The sequence below is a fragment of the Thermomyces lanuginosus genome (genome assembly GCF_041956635.1).
Source record: "Thermomyces lanuginosus strain ATCC 200065 unplaced genomic scaffold VTN49scaffold_27, whole genome shotgun sequence".
Classification (NCBI taxonomy): Eukaryota; Fungi; Ascomycota; class Eurotiomycetes; order Eurotiales; family Trichocomaceae; genus Thermomyces; species Thermomyces lanuginosus.
The window spans coordinates 742,306-757,753 of NW_027192361.1; the positions used below are offsets into that span (position 1 = coordinate 742,306).

Genomic DNA, 15,448 nt, shown 5'->3' on the forward strand with positions numbered 1-15,448 from the left:
AAAGGAATATTAAAAGAAACGCCACCAAATCAGCAAGAGCAGAAAAAGCCCAACGCCAGCGAATGGGCCGTACTAAAAACCGTCAGCTCATCCTTCTATTAACTAGTGCAAACGCACTTACTTGTTTGATCACCAATTCCCAATTTATCCGCACCGCCGCTTTGCGGTATTTCAGACTGTCCTCCCGTAATCGGCCGGACAGCTCACCCATACGCTCCAGACTGTCCCCGCGGTACAGGAGATCCTCGATGTTCTTGGTCATGATCTTCGCGACGTCCCGCAACTCATCGTGCAGTTTGTCCAGGTTCTGTGCCGCGCGAGTGTTTTGGTACGTGGCTTTGGTACGCTGAATGAAGGTATCGAACTCGACAAAGGCGTAGGGGCGGAGGTTTGGCGAGTGGTACTGCGCGGGCGAATACGTGGTTGTGAACTCGGTCGCGAGGTCAGCGAGATAGGTGAAGGCTAGTTTCCGGGGATAGGAGCGGTCACAGATGCAGAGGAAGCAGATGTCGTCCTTGATGATGTAGCTAGATTCGGGGTTTAGTCGGGCTGCTCGAGCGAGGAGTCATGCATTGCGACTCACTGGAGACTGTATTGCCCAGACTCAATGCTCGCTTCCGGTGCTGAGTTCCGGCTCAGCCGACGAAAGATCATCTTGGCTTGCGACTTGACCTCAGCGAGTTCTCGCTCCGCCTGCCAGATGTCAGCCTGGTATAGACTGGTATAGAGGCCATTGGGTGGGAACAGACCTGCTCATCGTCTACCGATGCAGCAAGCATGAGGCCTAAGAAACTCCTGTAAGCTTCTCAATATTCGCCTGTGCCCACAAAATCTACGTACCGTCCAGCCTCGCAATCTGTGTTGACCGGACCATGCTGGCGGCGAGATGACGCGGGCACCGTGAGACTCCCAGAAATTGCCAACCAGCTAAAATATCACCAAGGAAAGTCGCAAAATTTAAACCACACGCCTCCTACCTCGTTCCTCGCGCTGCACCTGGCCATCCAAGCTGGGCTCCTTGAAACAATCATCCCGAAGCCACCTGGACCCTTGGGAATCAACGACGGAAGGCGGTGAGAAGCGGCAATTCGAGAGCTCTGACAGAAATCAACACGTGGATGTATCAGACCGCGGAAGACAATCTCAGGTTATTGGGGATGCGGTAGATCTGTGCGCTTTAATAACGCCAATCTGACAACTTCAGTGATGTCCGCACAGAATCGCCCGTCTACGAACCCAAGGCGATGTCGTCCAAGAAGCGGACTTCAGCGAGGTCCGCCAAGAAAGATGTCTGGGGCGAAGATTACCTGACCACGAACCCAAAGTCAGCTCTTGTTCATGCTGACCTTGTGGTAAGCTAAATTTTTGGTCAATTACTTTTTAAAGGATCTCTAATTGTTTTGGTAGAAAGTTTTTGCCAATCCAAAGGCATGGACTTGCCTAGAAGAATCAGAGAAACAAGAAATTCTCGCTCTGTTGCCTGCGCATGTCCAGCACAGTCTAGACGTCGACCACCGGGACGATGACTCAAAAATCCCTCCACTACCAGATGACTTTCTCCGCTACGATAATCACTGGCGTTCTGGACTGCGTCAGTTCCAAGTGGACCTCGAGGCCGGGCGGCATGACCCGGAATGGCAACGCCAGGCCGCGCAGGCGGTCCGGGAACGCGCAGCGGGCAAATTCGACTCATTTAAGGAACGCGAATATGAGATGTTCTGGGGCCAGAAGCAAAGAACGGATTCAAATCTCCGCGCGGGTGAGAGCGCCAAGGTTAAATTGGGGACTTTAATTGAGCACGGCCTGGTCCAGGTGGGGGATGTGTGGAAATACTCGCGTCTGGTCGGGTCTAGGGGTGGCACGGATAGGGAAATACTGATTGAGAAGGAGACGAAGATTGTGGCTATAGACGGAGCGTCGCTATCGTTTGCTGTGCCAGCGGGACAGCGAGTATTTTTGGCGAATTCCGCAGAGCTGGATGAGATAGATCCGATGGTCCTCCAGAACTCGGAAGCCTCACTACCTTCATCGTCGCAGAATGAGAGAACGGAAGATGGGCCTCTCGATGCCCAACGCAGCGATGGGTCCCTCACATCGGAGAATAACGACGAAGCCGCTCAGCCGCAGCGCATGCTGACCAAAATCAGGGGATCAGCAAAGCGAGGTCGCGGAGGATTTCGCAGGCACGGAGCTCCGAGACTGAAGGAAGAACGAAACGATATGAAAGCCTCGATAGACCGCCTGCCGCGCGGTCGAGGACGAGGTCGTAAGCGCAGAGTCTCAGCATTGTCAGAGAGAAAGTCAGTCCCAGGACCTAAGGACACTGAGCCGTCGGAAGAACCCCCACCGAAACGCGCACATACCGGTGGTCAGGCAGTCCATGGCTCACATCCAGACGATACAATTCTGTCCGTCCCTACCGGGATAACTGAGCAGCATGGATCTTCTCAACAATCGGCTGAATTCCCGGCCGAGTTATCAGCTCATTTCTCAAAACATGAATCCCCGAAGCAATCCCCTGGATCATCGACGAAGTCAGGACCTTCGTCGAACCAACGAGACACAATCCCGGATTCCCAGGCAGACCCTGCCTTTGACACTGAGTCTTTTCCAGCCGAGAGAGGTGAGCAAATCTCGGCACAGGAACCACCGATACAGTCTCATGAGTCCCCGCTAAAGTACTCGAATACGAGCGATGAGTTAGTTCCTGATTCTGAGCCAAATGATAGCGCTGAGTCTGGCCCAGCTGGGACTGGTGAACAAATTCCAGCGCATGAACCACCGCACCAGGCCCGGGGACCCCAGGAGGAGTCGAAAGAGCCGCCATCAAATCAACAAGAGATGATCCTAAATGACATTCTTGTACGCAATATCCATGGCCCCAACGCTCTGATGAGCATCATCCATGTGATTGACGGGCGTGTGCCAAAGCCACCGGTTTATAATGCATGGAAAGCCATTCGCTGTTTCCGAAACAATCAAGACATGGGTAGCTTATGGGAGATTAGGCAGGCGTGGTTTGTGCAGTATATGTCTGAGCGTAAACCTCTTGTTGATAAATAGCTTGGATTTAAAATACATGCTCGAATGAGAGAAACCATTAAAGTTAAGTATTATTCCCAACATCCTCCGTAATATTCACCGAGTAACTCGCCTGCACAAAATCCTCCAACTCCTCACTCACCGTCTTGAGCTTTTCCCTAACCGCCGCCACACCCTCCTGCCCGATGATATGTCTCGACGGCGGATTCACATGCCCACCGACAGCGGTAATTGCATGAACAGTCTCCGCAATCAGCGTCTGGATGTGCTCCGTGGAGAGCGGAGGATACTTTGACACAACTTCCATGGTGGGGGCGGAGAATGGCTTGGGTGTGGCATTTCGGTCAAACTCCAGTTCCGCTTCTTCGTCTTCATGCTCGAGTTCCTGTTGCCGCGAGAGCCGCCAGAGTAATCGGTCAAGAATATGCCTGAATAGGGGTGCGTGGTTCTCCGCCGGTGAATATGCAGGATAGATTGGTGGGACGCTTGTGATGAGACTCGTGAGGATGCGTATTTCGACGCTGGATTGCAGGATTGAAAGTTTTACGTTGAAGGGGGCAATTTCGTAAGCAATGCTCTGGTTGTTTAAACAATTAGCCGTGTTCATTTCTGTCTGGGATTGTAAAGTGTACATACGTCGCAGAAACCTTCTAGTGCCCATTCTGATGCGCAGTACACACCTAGTCCTGGCGTGCCAATGTGTCCTGCTGTGGACGAGTCAGCGCCGCATTCATCCCGGGTTCTTCGGAGATTGCCTACTGATTCCCGACAATACGAGAATATGTCCCTTCTTCTGCCGCCGCATCTCCGGTATCACCGCCTTGATGATATTCACGGGACCAAAGTAGTTACTCTCAAATTGGTCCCGAACAAGACTGAGCGTTTGCGGCGAAGCGCCAAATTCTTCCACAGTGCCTAAAATTGCTGTAAACATTCGTCGTCAGAACCACCGTCCTTTTAAACCTGTAAAAAGAGAGAAGATACCCTGACTAGTGCAACACAGTAAGATATCGATCCTGCCAAACAACTTGACCGCTTCAGCCACAGCGGCCTGGCATTCGCCCATTCTCCTACGCCGTTCATAATCAGCACAATCGCTGGTATCAACCTATTCTCGAATATTGGACGAACCGAATATCCAACGCAACTGGCCGAAATCGCTCCTTCCAACCCATCTGTTCGACCTCCTCCATAAATTCGGCAAATTGTTCTCGCCGGGCTTCCGTCCGGGTCAGGTTCGCCGGAACCAGCCCACTCACAACATAGTCGCCGTGTTCAAGAACTTGTCGCGACACCGCAATGCCAATCGGCGAGTCGCCGGAGGATATCAGCCAGACACGCGGCTCGTCGTGCGCGGGGAATGAAGGTTCAGGAGGTGGTTGCGGTGGTAGCGGTGGTGGGCTATGGAGACCCGATTGTTCCGGTGTGCCGCCAGCGGGGTCGTCGTCGTTGGTCATGATGGGGAGTAGTGGGAGTAGTGGAGTTGGAACGGGTTCGTTAAAATGCACGTAAGTGTCACTGATGCAGCCATTGGTGCTGCTCTGTAGGGAGGTGAATACCGGTCAGGGGTTGGGTGACTGCATGTTGCATTGCATCGGCATTCCAGTCAAGATCAGATAGCAGCCTCGAGGAGGGGAAAATCCGGGGTTGATAAGAGCTTATCTCTTATCTTATCTCACCCCGGTAATCAACGACAAAAAACCCTAGTAGCTTATACATAACGCCGATAAATCTCAGGATTCTGAACCAATTGTTGCTCATTTACTATTACTCTGATTATAAAATTGGAGAGTTCCAGGAGACGGTATGTTATAGCACTCCGATAATGATCATTTTAGTAGAGAGAAGCTATGTCATTCGAAAATGGAATCATATCTGAGAGTAAAGTACAGAATACTGATGGACCAGACTAAAGTACGACCTCAGTGGAACGACGATGTTGAGATCGACAGTGTATACTCTACCAGAGAAGCGGAAAATATTAAAACAACTACAAAAGAACACTCGATATAAGTACTAATTGGCAATATAACCTTACTGTTATATATGATTGTTTCTGCGCAGCTGGCCAGATATTCCCTCGGGTTGGCAGACGAACATGTTTAATGGAGTGACGCTTTGTTTGGCACTAGAGTATTTTGATCAGAGTTATTTTCTTTATTGTTTCATGCTCCGATTGAAGGCACTAGGAACTGCAGACAAAGCCATTTTGCGTAAGCTCAAAGGCAGCATATGCCAGTATTCTTGCGGAATTGTCCACGTCATTTCGAATCTGTAGGATCAAAGAGAATCATAGAAGGACAATCCATCTAATTTACGAGTAACTTGAACATGTAACCGGATTTTTCCATGAATTTAGCCCCTCTTCACTCTCGAAGAGAGAGTATAAAAACCGTAGGCGACGCTCTAACTCAGTATGCTCGCAAGCAACCCACGACATCAATTGATCAACTCAACTGACAGCTGAATCAAATCGCAAGACATCGAATGAAATAAAGATTTTATCGACTTAGTCGGTAATCGAAAATGCCCAAGAGTTCAGATTCTAGTCGTCGACGTAAAGAACAACATCCCACAGCTGGAGGTACCACGAATAAATCAGCAAGCGGTGTCTACAGGGAGCACACAAGTGGTTCTGAAAGGGGATATCATCCGTATGCCCCGCCAAAAACTTTTCGCGATGATCTTTTCCAGTTTGAATGGATGCGAATCGAGAGCTACAGAGCCATTGATAGGGGAGGGCTTAGGTATCCACAATCCGTAAGGTTGGAGCTTCGCATCCAAGAAACGTCAACGGTCCATCTTCATAACGGACAACGCGCTGAAATCAAATTTTCGTTGCTGAGACGGAAACACCTAACGTTGAACAAATACTTTCCGCTCGAACTTGACTCGAAAGTCCTTGTGGACTATGGGGATGAGGCGCCTACTCTTATGAGTAACGATACCACGCGCGGCGTTTGGAGGAATATACATCCAGACCAGTATTACCTCGCAATCCCGCGACTGTGGGTTTATGACACAGACGCCACTTCTTATGAATACGAAATCGGCGCGAGTGTCAGGTTTGAAGGACTAAGCGGTGATTTCAGCTTGCCGTCGTTCACGTTTTGTTACCTTGGTGATTCGGACCGGCCGTCTTGCCGGGGTGTGTGGAGCGGGGAAGAATTCATCAAAGGGGAGGGTTGGTGACTCCAGGTGGTCGTGTTTAGGTCTTTTCTCGTTATTGTTATTTAGTCTGCTAGTTTGTGTCTCCGAATGCCAAACTTTCTTGATATGATCCAGAGTTGAAATGGGCAAGAGAAGCGATCAGCGGTAGCTCTCAGATGTAAGCTGACTCCTTCTAATAGCAGTTCCTGGTTTTCAGTTACGGTCAGAGGCTATATCGGCTTTTGTCGGATCGGCATAAGGTTCATGGATATGCTCATACCAACCCATTGCTCTTTAAAAAAGGACAACACTGATTAGCGAGTAAAGAAGAAGAAAGCTGAGTCGGAGAGCTTGATATAAGGGCATGCGTTCAAATTGATAGTTGACAACTCGAAGAGCGGAATTGGTTATCCTAGCTATAGGCATAAATATAGGGGTGAAGATTTACTTATAAGTGCCGATTGACAGAATACCTGCCATTTCTGCCTTTGGATCAGTTTGTTGTGCAGCTGACCCGATATTCACTCGATCTTGCACGGTAGTTTCATGCTTGAGAGAGTGGCGCTTTGCTTGGCATTATAGATTTTTGATTGACTTGTTTTCATGCATTTCTTAAAGCCATCAGCAACGGTAGACAAAGCCATTGTACGTAAGCTAAGGGGCAATGTAAGCCAGTATTGTTGTGAAACCTTCATGACTCTACCATTTTGTAGGATCAGAGCAGAATCTGAGGGATAAAAGAAGCTCCAACTCAGTATACTCGCAAGCAAGCAAACCACAACATTAATCAAGCAACTGAACGGAGAATTGGATTGCAGGCATCAAGAGAAATATGGAATGTATTTATCGACACAGAACAGAATTGGCAGACTTAAACCTCGTGTACGTGATCGTCCCTATCCTCCGGTTAGGGACAGTTTCGGGAAAGAAGCAGCAAAACGTGCCGATGACAGACACTCAAAGGGCAAACTCAGAGAATAAATGCCTTGATTTTTTGGAGCCTATTTCATGTAGTTTCCGCCTCCAAGTCAATTCACATTTGAATGGGTAGATATTGCGAACTACAAAGCCAGGCGAACGGGAAGACGGTCGTGCCCAGCGTCTGTCAGTGTGGAGCCCTACCTTCGAGAACAGTCAGAATTCCGAATGTATCTCCAGAACGGACATCTCGCGACAATCTCTTTAGAGATTTTGAGGCAACGGAATTTGCAGTCCGGAAAAAACGAAGATCTCCAAAATGACGGGGGCATCAGAACAGACTACGGGTCCGAAGGCGATATTGTCAAGAATTATGCTACTGGAATTCGGTAGAAAATGCACGAACAATCCATGATATGTACGTCACCATCCAGAAAGTGTGAGTGGGAGGCGTCTCCTATGATCATGAGTACTCTGTTCACGGGAACGTCACGTTCAGCGAGTAACCGGTAAGTTTATCCTGCCACCGTTCTATATCTATTACGCTCACGTATTGGACCGGTCCACTTACCGGCTCGCGTGGAATCTGGAGCAGGGCCCTACCGGAGGGCAATTGTTACTGCAGCTGGTTATGTCTAATCTTTTTGTGTCGCTGTGTTTCAGTCAATTTAGTTTCTTAGTAATTTCAAGTTCCCTGAGTGTCTCGGCGTAATTTGCGTTGAAATGGATCATTCTTCAGAAGTATAGTTGCAAGATCGGCTGGAACCTATAGACGTAAGCCAACTACTAGTCAGTCAGTCAAGTGTCTTGTTCATTCTCTTGGGTACTTGTATATGTGCCATGACCTGCTCAAATTAAACACCAATCAGTTTGATTAGCCTTCAGATATGTTGAGAAGAGGCGGAACTGAAATGCCATTCTCCATGCCAATGGGACTTGATAAGAGGTGAAACCGTCAGAGGTCAGAAATATAAGTATCCATGAGATATGGTTACTCCGTGTAGTAGTATTCTCTGTGTTGTAGCAACGATTAGAAACCATGTCCGACTCCTACAAAGAGAGCCATAAGAGCAATTCGTCTACTGGTCATGTCAAACTCCCAAATGAACTGAACCAAAAGGATGCCTAAGAGATTGAACCGTGTGGGCACTGGGCAGTGCGAAAGCTGGATGGATAATAGGGGGGTGTGTATCAATTTATCAAAGCTCTAGCAAAAGTGTCTATTCCAAATACGGTTTAGTGGGAAGGGGTGTGCATTAAGCACCAGATATGTAGGATCTTCGGGAGATGAGCTCTTTCGACTCGGAGGAGATCTGTCCAGTCAGAACAAAGAGTGTCGACAATTGTATTGTAGATTTCAGCCTAGGTAATGGAATTGAGTTGGTTTTCATCAAGAAAAATTCATCTCGGACCGTTACGTGATTGGTAATTGAGGCGGCTTTCGTTATCGGCCGTTTGGCCCAAGATCTGGCCAATTCGCAATTCAACCCTGAATCCGCCACCATCCCTTCAAGCAATCCTCTCCTGTCGTACCTTCGGGACGGTCAAGATGCCGGAACGGAGACAGCCGCGGCAACAGCAGCAACAAGAGGAGGGTGGTGTAAGTGCAGCAAGAAGAAATTGACTTGACCATGATCTGCTGACAGATATTAGTCCACCATTAAGGCCATCCTCCAGAGCGTGCTCATCTTCTCTGCCGTCCAATTTTTCATGAACACGCTCGTCGGGAACAAGAATAATAAAGGAGGAGTGACTTCCGGACTATCCGCAAACATTCCCGCGTATGCCGATCGCCCTCCGCGCAGCGAGATCAAAGAGTACAGCCCCGTGCCCCAAGCTCTCGCCCCGATATGGCCCCTAGACAGCTCTCTGGACATTCGTATCTATGTATCGCCGTCGACAGCTATGCCGCCGCTGGATGCCGTTCCTCAAACGTCTCTGATATTGGATGAAGCGGACTTCAAAATGGGCAATTATAGCGATACTCGGGAGATTGAAACATCCTTCCCTGTACCCAAGGAGGTGCAGCAGAACGGAACGCTCTGGGCGCACTTCTACGTCGCGTTGCATGGACACCAACTGGACCCGGCAGCAAAGGACTATGACCCGGGTACGGCGGTTCATTTCCTTCGTCCGTTGAACCAATTTCTCCCAAAGAAAAGGGAAGCCGTTCGTAAAAACCTGCTGTCTGCAGCGGAGGAACCGGAACCTGTGGTGGATGATGCTCCGAAATACTCTATCGTTTCGTACTATCACCCCAACTTCACCGTTTCCGTAATTCCGGACACGGGAGTACTGGCTTATCCGCAGATGCACCCGGCTGTGCGCCAATATGTGCAAGTGGAGAGAACCGGCGCTCGCGATATCACCGGAAAGAATTCGTGGTACTATCCGATTGTTTTCTTGAATACCTTCTGGCAGCTGCGCTCGCACATGATGGAGTTGAATTCGACCGTCGAAACGCTGCCGATTCACATTACCCTGAACAATCTCAGGAACTGGAAATTTAGCGTCATGGCGAGCTTGGATGAGAGCGCCAAGCAGAGTGCGTGGCAGGCTGTCAGTGGCACGCCGTCACCAACCGGCGGTGATGGCAGCGAGTTTGAGATGATCAAGGAGATTTTGTTGGATACCAATCCCTACCTCTTGGCGACCACCGCAATTGTTACCGTCTTGCACATGGTTTTCGAGACCCTCGCCTTCAAGAACGACATTGTAAGTCGCAGAAAAAATTATTTATCAGTCAGGTGCTAACGTGCTCTAGTCTCATTGGCGAAAGAAGAAGGACAACGTTGGCACTTCCTTCCGGACTATCCTGGCGAACACCATCATGCAGCTCATCATTTTCCTATATCTGCTTGACAACAGCGAGGGCACCTCGTGGATGGTTCTGGCCAGCCAGGGTTTCGGTGTCGTTCTGGAGGCTTGGAAGATCACCAAGACGGTCAACGTGCGCTTGCGGCCACCGCCACAGAACTCCTTCTGGTCATTTCTGCCCTACGTCATTGTGTTCGAGGATAAGCACCAGCTCTCCGAGACGGAAAAGAAGACCCAGGAGTATGATGAGATCGCCTTCCGGTATCTCTACATCATCGCCGTACCTCTGCTGCTCGCATATGCTATCTACAGTCTGCTATATCAGACCCACAAGTCATGGTACTCTTACATCATCGAGACTCTAGTCGGCAGTGTCTACGCATATGGGTTCTTGATGATGGTTCCGAGTTTGTACATTAACTATCGTTTGAAGGTGCGGTCATCTCTTTGGAACTTGTCCTATGGAATGCTGACATTACCTGTAGTCCGTCGCTCATATGCCCGGCAGGGCGTTGATGTACAAGTTCCTGAACACTTTCATCGACGACCTGTTCGCTTTCACCGTCAAGATGCCCTGGCTGCATCGTCTGGCGACGCTGCGCGATGACGTCATTTTCTTTGTCTGGCTTTACCAGAGCTGGATTTACCGCGTCGACCCCAAGCGAGTCAATGAATTTGGACAGGGAGGTGAGTCTGACAGCGAGGAAGAGGCCGAGGAGGAGGTCGTCTCCCCGACGGTTGATGCCTCTAGGGCGACAGGCACCTCCACCAGTGCTGCATCGGGAGGTTCGGCAAGGAAGAGGAACTAGTAGATTAGGCAGATGTATCAAGAGCAATTATGTTCTCCCTATGTATTGATTATGAAATAGACATAATGAAGAAGCATACGGTAGTCTTCTCATCCTATGTATCTCCAAACTATCAAATCGACTGAGTTGTGAAATTGCCCTTATGGGTAAGCTGAGACATCACTCTGGACCAGCGAAAATTCTGATTGGTCAACGCTGTCAACGCCGCGACGCGTTTTCGCGCTGACATGAGCTCCGCAACATCAATGTTGTAATTCGAGAAAGGAATCAAAAGCATGATCTTATTGTATTTTCCGCGTGACGTAACTGTCGGCGACATAATCAGCATTGTATGAAGAGCCCACTAAATGTAAAGTGCAGCCATGTCAGACTCCGATCGCCGTGCGTACTCGCTATGAAAAGCTCAATCACCTCTACTGACCGCAGACAACAGCCGAAGATAATATTAGCAGCGATGGCCAGGACTTCCAAACCGAGCTGCGCGATTCCGTCGAGCTGCTAGAGGCTAGTACGTCTACAATATTTCAACAAGAGTGTAAATTGGCTGACAAGGCTGAAAAAGCGGCACCTGTACCTCCCAAACAGCGGCAGACGTCCGTCGCAAATGTTGCCAAAGACATCGCCTCGTACGCCTATCGGGGCGGGATTCCTTCAGACATCCTCTCGCGACTGATCGATGTCCTGACACGTCCGAACCATCTAGACCAGACGACCATCACAACGCTGGTCAAGAATCTGTACCCTTTGGACAAGGTCTCCTCGGACGTGGTTACGCGGGTCGTATGCAGCTTGGGACCGGGTAAGGCGAAACCCTCTCCGGCGACCCAGGTGTCGCTTGTGCGATGGCTGCTGCTTGTCTACGAGTATCTAGAGGACCAATCGCATTTGGCGAAGCTCTATTCGGTACTCTTTAATCTTTTGGACATGATCAGTTTGCGTCGTTCGCTATGTCATTTACTGTCTCTAATCACGCGACGGCGACATGTGAAGCCGTATCGTATCCAGTTCTTGATGGAGCTCCTCCGTAACGGCGGTGAGGAGGAGAAGGAACTCCTGGGGTTTCTGCGTGTGTACAAGAATTACTACCCGGACATCGTTATTGGTGAGACGGGGCGCTCGCGGTTCTTCTTCAAGCATCCGGATCCGGAATGGACGTCGCATGTGCAAAAGCTCCAGGAACGGAACCGTGAGCGAGCGCTGGCGGCGAGCATGGCGAGTGGGTTTCAGGTCGTCCGACGCGGGGGTGTGAAGCGGAGTAAGGTCGAGGCGATCATCCCCGAGGTACAAACCTCCAGGGTACATTCGGGCCATACGTCGCTTGAGGAATTGCGAAGCGTGACGGACTTTGTGGAGCGGATGGAGAAGATCGATCTGCCAAACCAGATGGTGTCGGTGTTGACGGACCGTTTGGCACAGAAATACATGGTGCTTGTTGAGAACAAGGACGCAAAGGAGAGATTGGAAGATTGGCTGGAAGGATTTTTCAAAGACGAACTTGATCGCGTGTGGTTGAATGTCCCGGAGGAAGCTGAAGCTCTCGGATACGTACTGGATGCTGCTGCCAACTATGCTCGGGCGACAAAGGTAAGTTTTAAGAATCGTATTGTATCGACATGCTGATGATGCGTAGCGGATCCCGAATGCGGTGACTTCGTTCCTGAGACGGTATCTCCGCCTGTGGGATGGCCGGAGTAACCGAAGAGAGATACTAGATCTTTTGCAATGTCTCCCAAGAGGTCCCTTTGATACCCTCCGAAAGGACTATCTAGAGCCTCTCGAAAACGCGGTTCTCGATCATAGTCCAGCCTCCAGATCCATCCTACTGGATTTCTATACCGAACTGATACGCCAATGGGGCCTGTCGCTACGCGCAGAGGGCCATGTCCCTTCATCCAAGGGCTACACACCCTTGATCTCACTCATCACACACGCCGAACGGCTCGCATTATCAGCTTTGGAGTTTCCTTCCATGACAGAAGACGCTTCCTCTAGAAGAGACCCTGTGGAACCCATCCCCACAGCCATTCTACACTTCTACGCGTCTCTATCAGAGCTCTACTCCCACGCCGCTGGCAACGGGCAGATCCGGCTCACCATTCCGCTCTCTCCCACCGTCTACAACCTCGCCTTCAGACCAAATCTCGCTCAAATCTCCCTCCTCTGCGGTGTTCTTGCCACGTACAAGACAGCCTTTGAACAATCCCTTACCTCCCCGACTCTTCAATCCCCCGTAAAGTCTGTCGGCGCTTTCTACGCCTCGGACATGGTCGGACGGTTCAACGGCTACGTCATGGATCTTTGCAACTTACTGTGGCGCAATCGGGCGCTGAACAGCGAAGACCCGAACGCACTTGGGTGTCTGCTGCCGGCGAACACAAGGACAGCGCTTCACGAATTCACCGCCGAAGTCGTCGCGGAAAAGCAGAAAAAGCGATTGTCTGGTTCTGCGGATGGGTTTCAGTATTCACTACCGTTGATGTTCTCGCTTAGTCACAATGTTGCGCTTGCAGCGCATTCGGCGGCGTGCTTTGCGGCGTTTGAGGAGGAGGTGTTGGGTAGGGATGATGTTGATGCACCGAGATTGTCGAAGCCCGTGACGCAGAAGAATCTTACTGCGTTGGAGAAACAGGGCGGCGCGAAGATCAGTTGGCAGGATTATCGCATCAGGATGCTCGAATGGTTGGATCAAAGGGGAAGTTTCGGGATCGGAAAGCTGATGAGGAGTACCATGAAAGCGTTGCGCAAGGATACATAACTGGATGCTACTGTACAGAATAATACATTGGTAAGAAGAAGACTTGTGGGCAAAGATTCAGAACTTCTCCGTCGAATTGAGGTAAACATCGCGCACGCTGGCGTCATCGCGCAGCTCACTGAGCAGCTCTTCCAACGCCTGGATGTCCTCCTCGTTTTTGACGGTGACCATCGTCTCCTTTTTCGGATCCCAGATAATTGCCGCGCGCTCAATGGCAAGGCCGGTCGCCTTGGAGAAAGCTTCTCCAACGGCTTTCGTCTCCGTGGGTTCCGTAAACACCACCAATCTCCCTTCTCCATCCGTATCGACATCCGTGGCGCCTGCTTCAATCGCCGCGTCCAGGTAATCGTCCGGATTGAGATTCTCCTTCCTCTCGAATACCACCCTCCCTTTCTTGTCAAACAGATACGTCGTCGGCGTGACGCTGCCTCCGTAGTCCTTAATGATATGCCGCACATCCTGCAGGATCCGCGCCTTGTTCTCGCCTAGGCACTCAATCACCGCGGCCACGGATCCAGGAAGTAGCGCCTCGATGACCATCGACTCCAGCGCTTGTCCCGACGTGGAGATTCCCTGTCCGCGCGCAATCGCCGTTTCGATCAGCGCCTTGGGTACTTGCGCCTGCTTCGCTTTCGAAATGGCTAGGTTCAATCGGGGGTTTGACTTGGGATCCGGTCCCCACACTGTATGTCCACATCTCGAGTCAATAACGATCCTGTTCAACGAGTCAAATGATTCAATGTTTATGCGTGTTTTCAATGGCAGGCACCCGTACTTTGTACTGCGTTCATGATTTCCGCCGTCAAAGCTTGCCGCTCCCTGCTCTTGGCCTTGTCATTTTTGGCCTTGTCGTGCCGGATTTGCGACCAACGATTATGGCCTGCAAGCAGCGTGCTAGCTGTGCTGAAGTTTGACCTGTGGCATCGTTCACATATCCATCGAGACGATTTCAGGTGAGATCGCACTGCACTTCGACTGAAGACGCTAGCCAATGGGTTCAGCGCCATTTTATCGATGCCAATGGGCTGAATAACTGATTTCACTTGAACTGCTCGACCATCATCAACAGTACATACGAGTAAGGTACCTAGAACTTCTCAGGTCCAGGGCGTAATATCGGACCGATGTTTATCCGAAGCTATACCATAATAGGTATGTAACTACGTAGTGGTATGCCATTGACGGCCTTTCCGTGTGCCGCACAATCGTTTAAGTCCTAGCTTCCAAAACCTTTGTTTACCCCTCACTCTTGCCTCACCTCACGGCTTACTGTAAAATTGAACTTTGAGGTCACTCCCGTGGCTTAGAGAGAAACATCCTACGGCTAGTAAACGGAAGGCCTATCGGTGGCTCTTCTCTGGCTACCCTAGAATCGGTTCCCACGCAGAAAGACAGTCTGCGATGCGGACGCGGGAAGTTGGCATTGACACCGGAAAAGGTCATACTGCAGCCTCATCCTCTATCGATGTGTCTGGTATCGTGTCATCCTCGAAAACCAGTCGGAGCCGGTCGTCAATGAGCTCCTGAGCTGGCAGTGGAAGCTTCTGCAGATCAGTAGTTCATAAGTCCAAGGATCATCTGGTAACTAGCAGGTCTTTGATCCGTGGGAACCTTAATTCGCCGTGACCAATTTCTTCGCCAATTCCCGAGATTGAAATTTCCCATGTCTTGTCAGGCTGGTCCCCATGAATGCCATTTGATCACTGCGTGGGTTAATGGTCCACCGCGCTCGACCGTCATCGTTCGCCAGGTCCACAGTCATGATCCCATTTTCACGCATTTCTGTGTACTCCATAAGGAACTTGGAGCCGTGGTCTTCCCCCGGTCTTTCAAGAGGACCGCCTGAGAGCTGCCAGGTTCGCCCAGGCGGCATTATTTTGACGCGTCCGTATCGTTCTCCGTGTCCGCGTCGTAAATGTCATTTTCTTCTGCCTCGTCAATTATCTCCTGAGACAAC

At 50.3% G+C, this 15,448-nt stretch overlaps 7 protein-coding genes across 7 annotated transcripts; 3 read left to right on the forward strand and 4 right to left on the reverse strand.

Moving 5' to 3' along the window:
• Window positions 1-9: 9 nt before the first annotated feature.
• On the reverse strand, window positions 10-874 carry VTN49DRAFT_2498 (uncharacterized protein; the record flags this gene model as incomplete). Its single annotated transcript, XM_069410229.1, has 5 exons — window positions 10-72; window positions 122-527; window positions 584-693; window positions 750-784; window positions 841-874. 5 exons carry the CDS (start codon window positions 872-874, stop codon window positions 10-12), a joined length of 648 nt encoding a protein of 215 aa, XP_069269056.1.
• A 370-nt stretch (window positions 875-1,244) lies between these two features.
• VTN49DRAFT_2499 (uncharacterized protein) lies at window positions 1,245-3,063 on the forward strand (the record flags this gene model as incomplete). Its single annotated transcript, XM_069410230.1, has 2 exons — window positions 1,245-1,352; window positions 1,408-3,063. 2 exons carry the CDS (start codon window positions 1,245-1,247, stop codon window positions 3,061-3,063), a joined length of 1,764 nt encoding a protein of 587 aa, XP_069269057.1.
• Window positions 3,064-3,106: 43 nt separating this feature from the next.
• On the reverse strand, window positions 3,107-4,499 carry VTN49DRAFT_2500 (uncharacterized protein; the record flags this gene model as incomplete). The annotated part of the gene is made up of 5 exons (XM_069410233.1): window positions 3,107-3,619; window positions 3,679-3,749; window positions 3,802-3,966; window positions 4,027-4,112; window positions 4,174-4,499. The coding sequence occupies 5 exons, from the start codon at window positions 4,497-4,499 to the stop codon at window positions 3,107-3,109; spliced, it is 1,161 nt and encodes a 386-aa protein (XP_069269058.1).
• Window positions 4,500-8,659: 4,160 nt separating this feature from the next.
• Window positions 8,660-10,736, forward strand: VTN49DRAFT_2501 (uncharacterized protein; the record flags this gene model as incomplete). The annotated part of the gene is made up of 4 exons (XM_069410234.1): window positions 8,660-8,710; window positions 8,764-9,825; window positions 9,875-10,360; window positions 10,413-10,736. The coding sequence occupies 4 exons, from the start codon at window positions 8,660-8,662 to the stop codon at window positions 10,734-10,736; spliced, it is 1,923 nt and encodes a 640-aa protein (XP_069269059.1).
• Window positions 10,737-11,098: 362 nt separating this feature from the next.
• On the forward strand, window positions 11,099-13,491 carry VTN49DRAFT_2502 (uncharacterized protein; the record flags this gene model as incomplete). The annotated part of the gene is made up of 4 exons (XM_069410235.1): window positions 11,099-11,117; window positions 11,170-11,244; window positions 11,299-12,320; window positions 12,367-13,491. The coding sequence occupies 4 exons, from the start codon at window positions 11,099-11,101 to the stop codon at window positions 13,489-13,491; spliced, it is 2,241 nt and encodes a 746-aa protein (XP_069269060.1).
• Window positions 13,492-13,548: 57 nt separating this feature from the next.
• Window positions 13,549-14,498, reverse strand: VTN49DRAFT_2503 (uncharacterized protein; the record flags this gene model as incomplete). Its single annotated transcript, XM_069410236.1, has 2 exons — window positions 13,549-14,174; window positions 14,267-14,498. The coding sequence occupies 2 exons, from the start codon at window positions 14,496-14,498 to the stop codon at window positions 13,549-13,551; spliced, it is 858 nt and encodes a 285-aa protein (XP_069269061.1).
• Window positions 14,499-15,103: 605 nt separating this feature from the next.
• On the reverse strand, window positions 15,104-15,364 carry VTN49DRAFT_2504 (uncharacterized protein; the record flags this gene model as incomplete). The annotated part of the gene is made up of 1 exon (XM_069410237.1): window positions 15,104-15,364. One exon carries the CDS (start codon window positions 15,362-15,364, stop codon window positions 15,104-15,106), a length of 261 nt encoding a protein of 86 aa, XP_069269062.1.
• Between the last annotated feature and the right edge of the window lie 84 nt (window positions 15,365-15,448).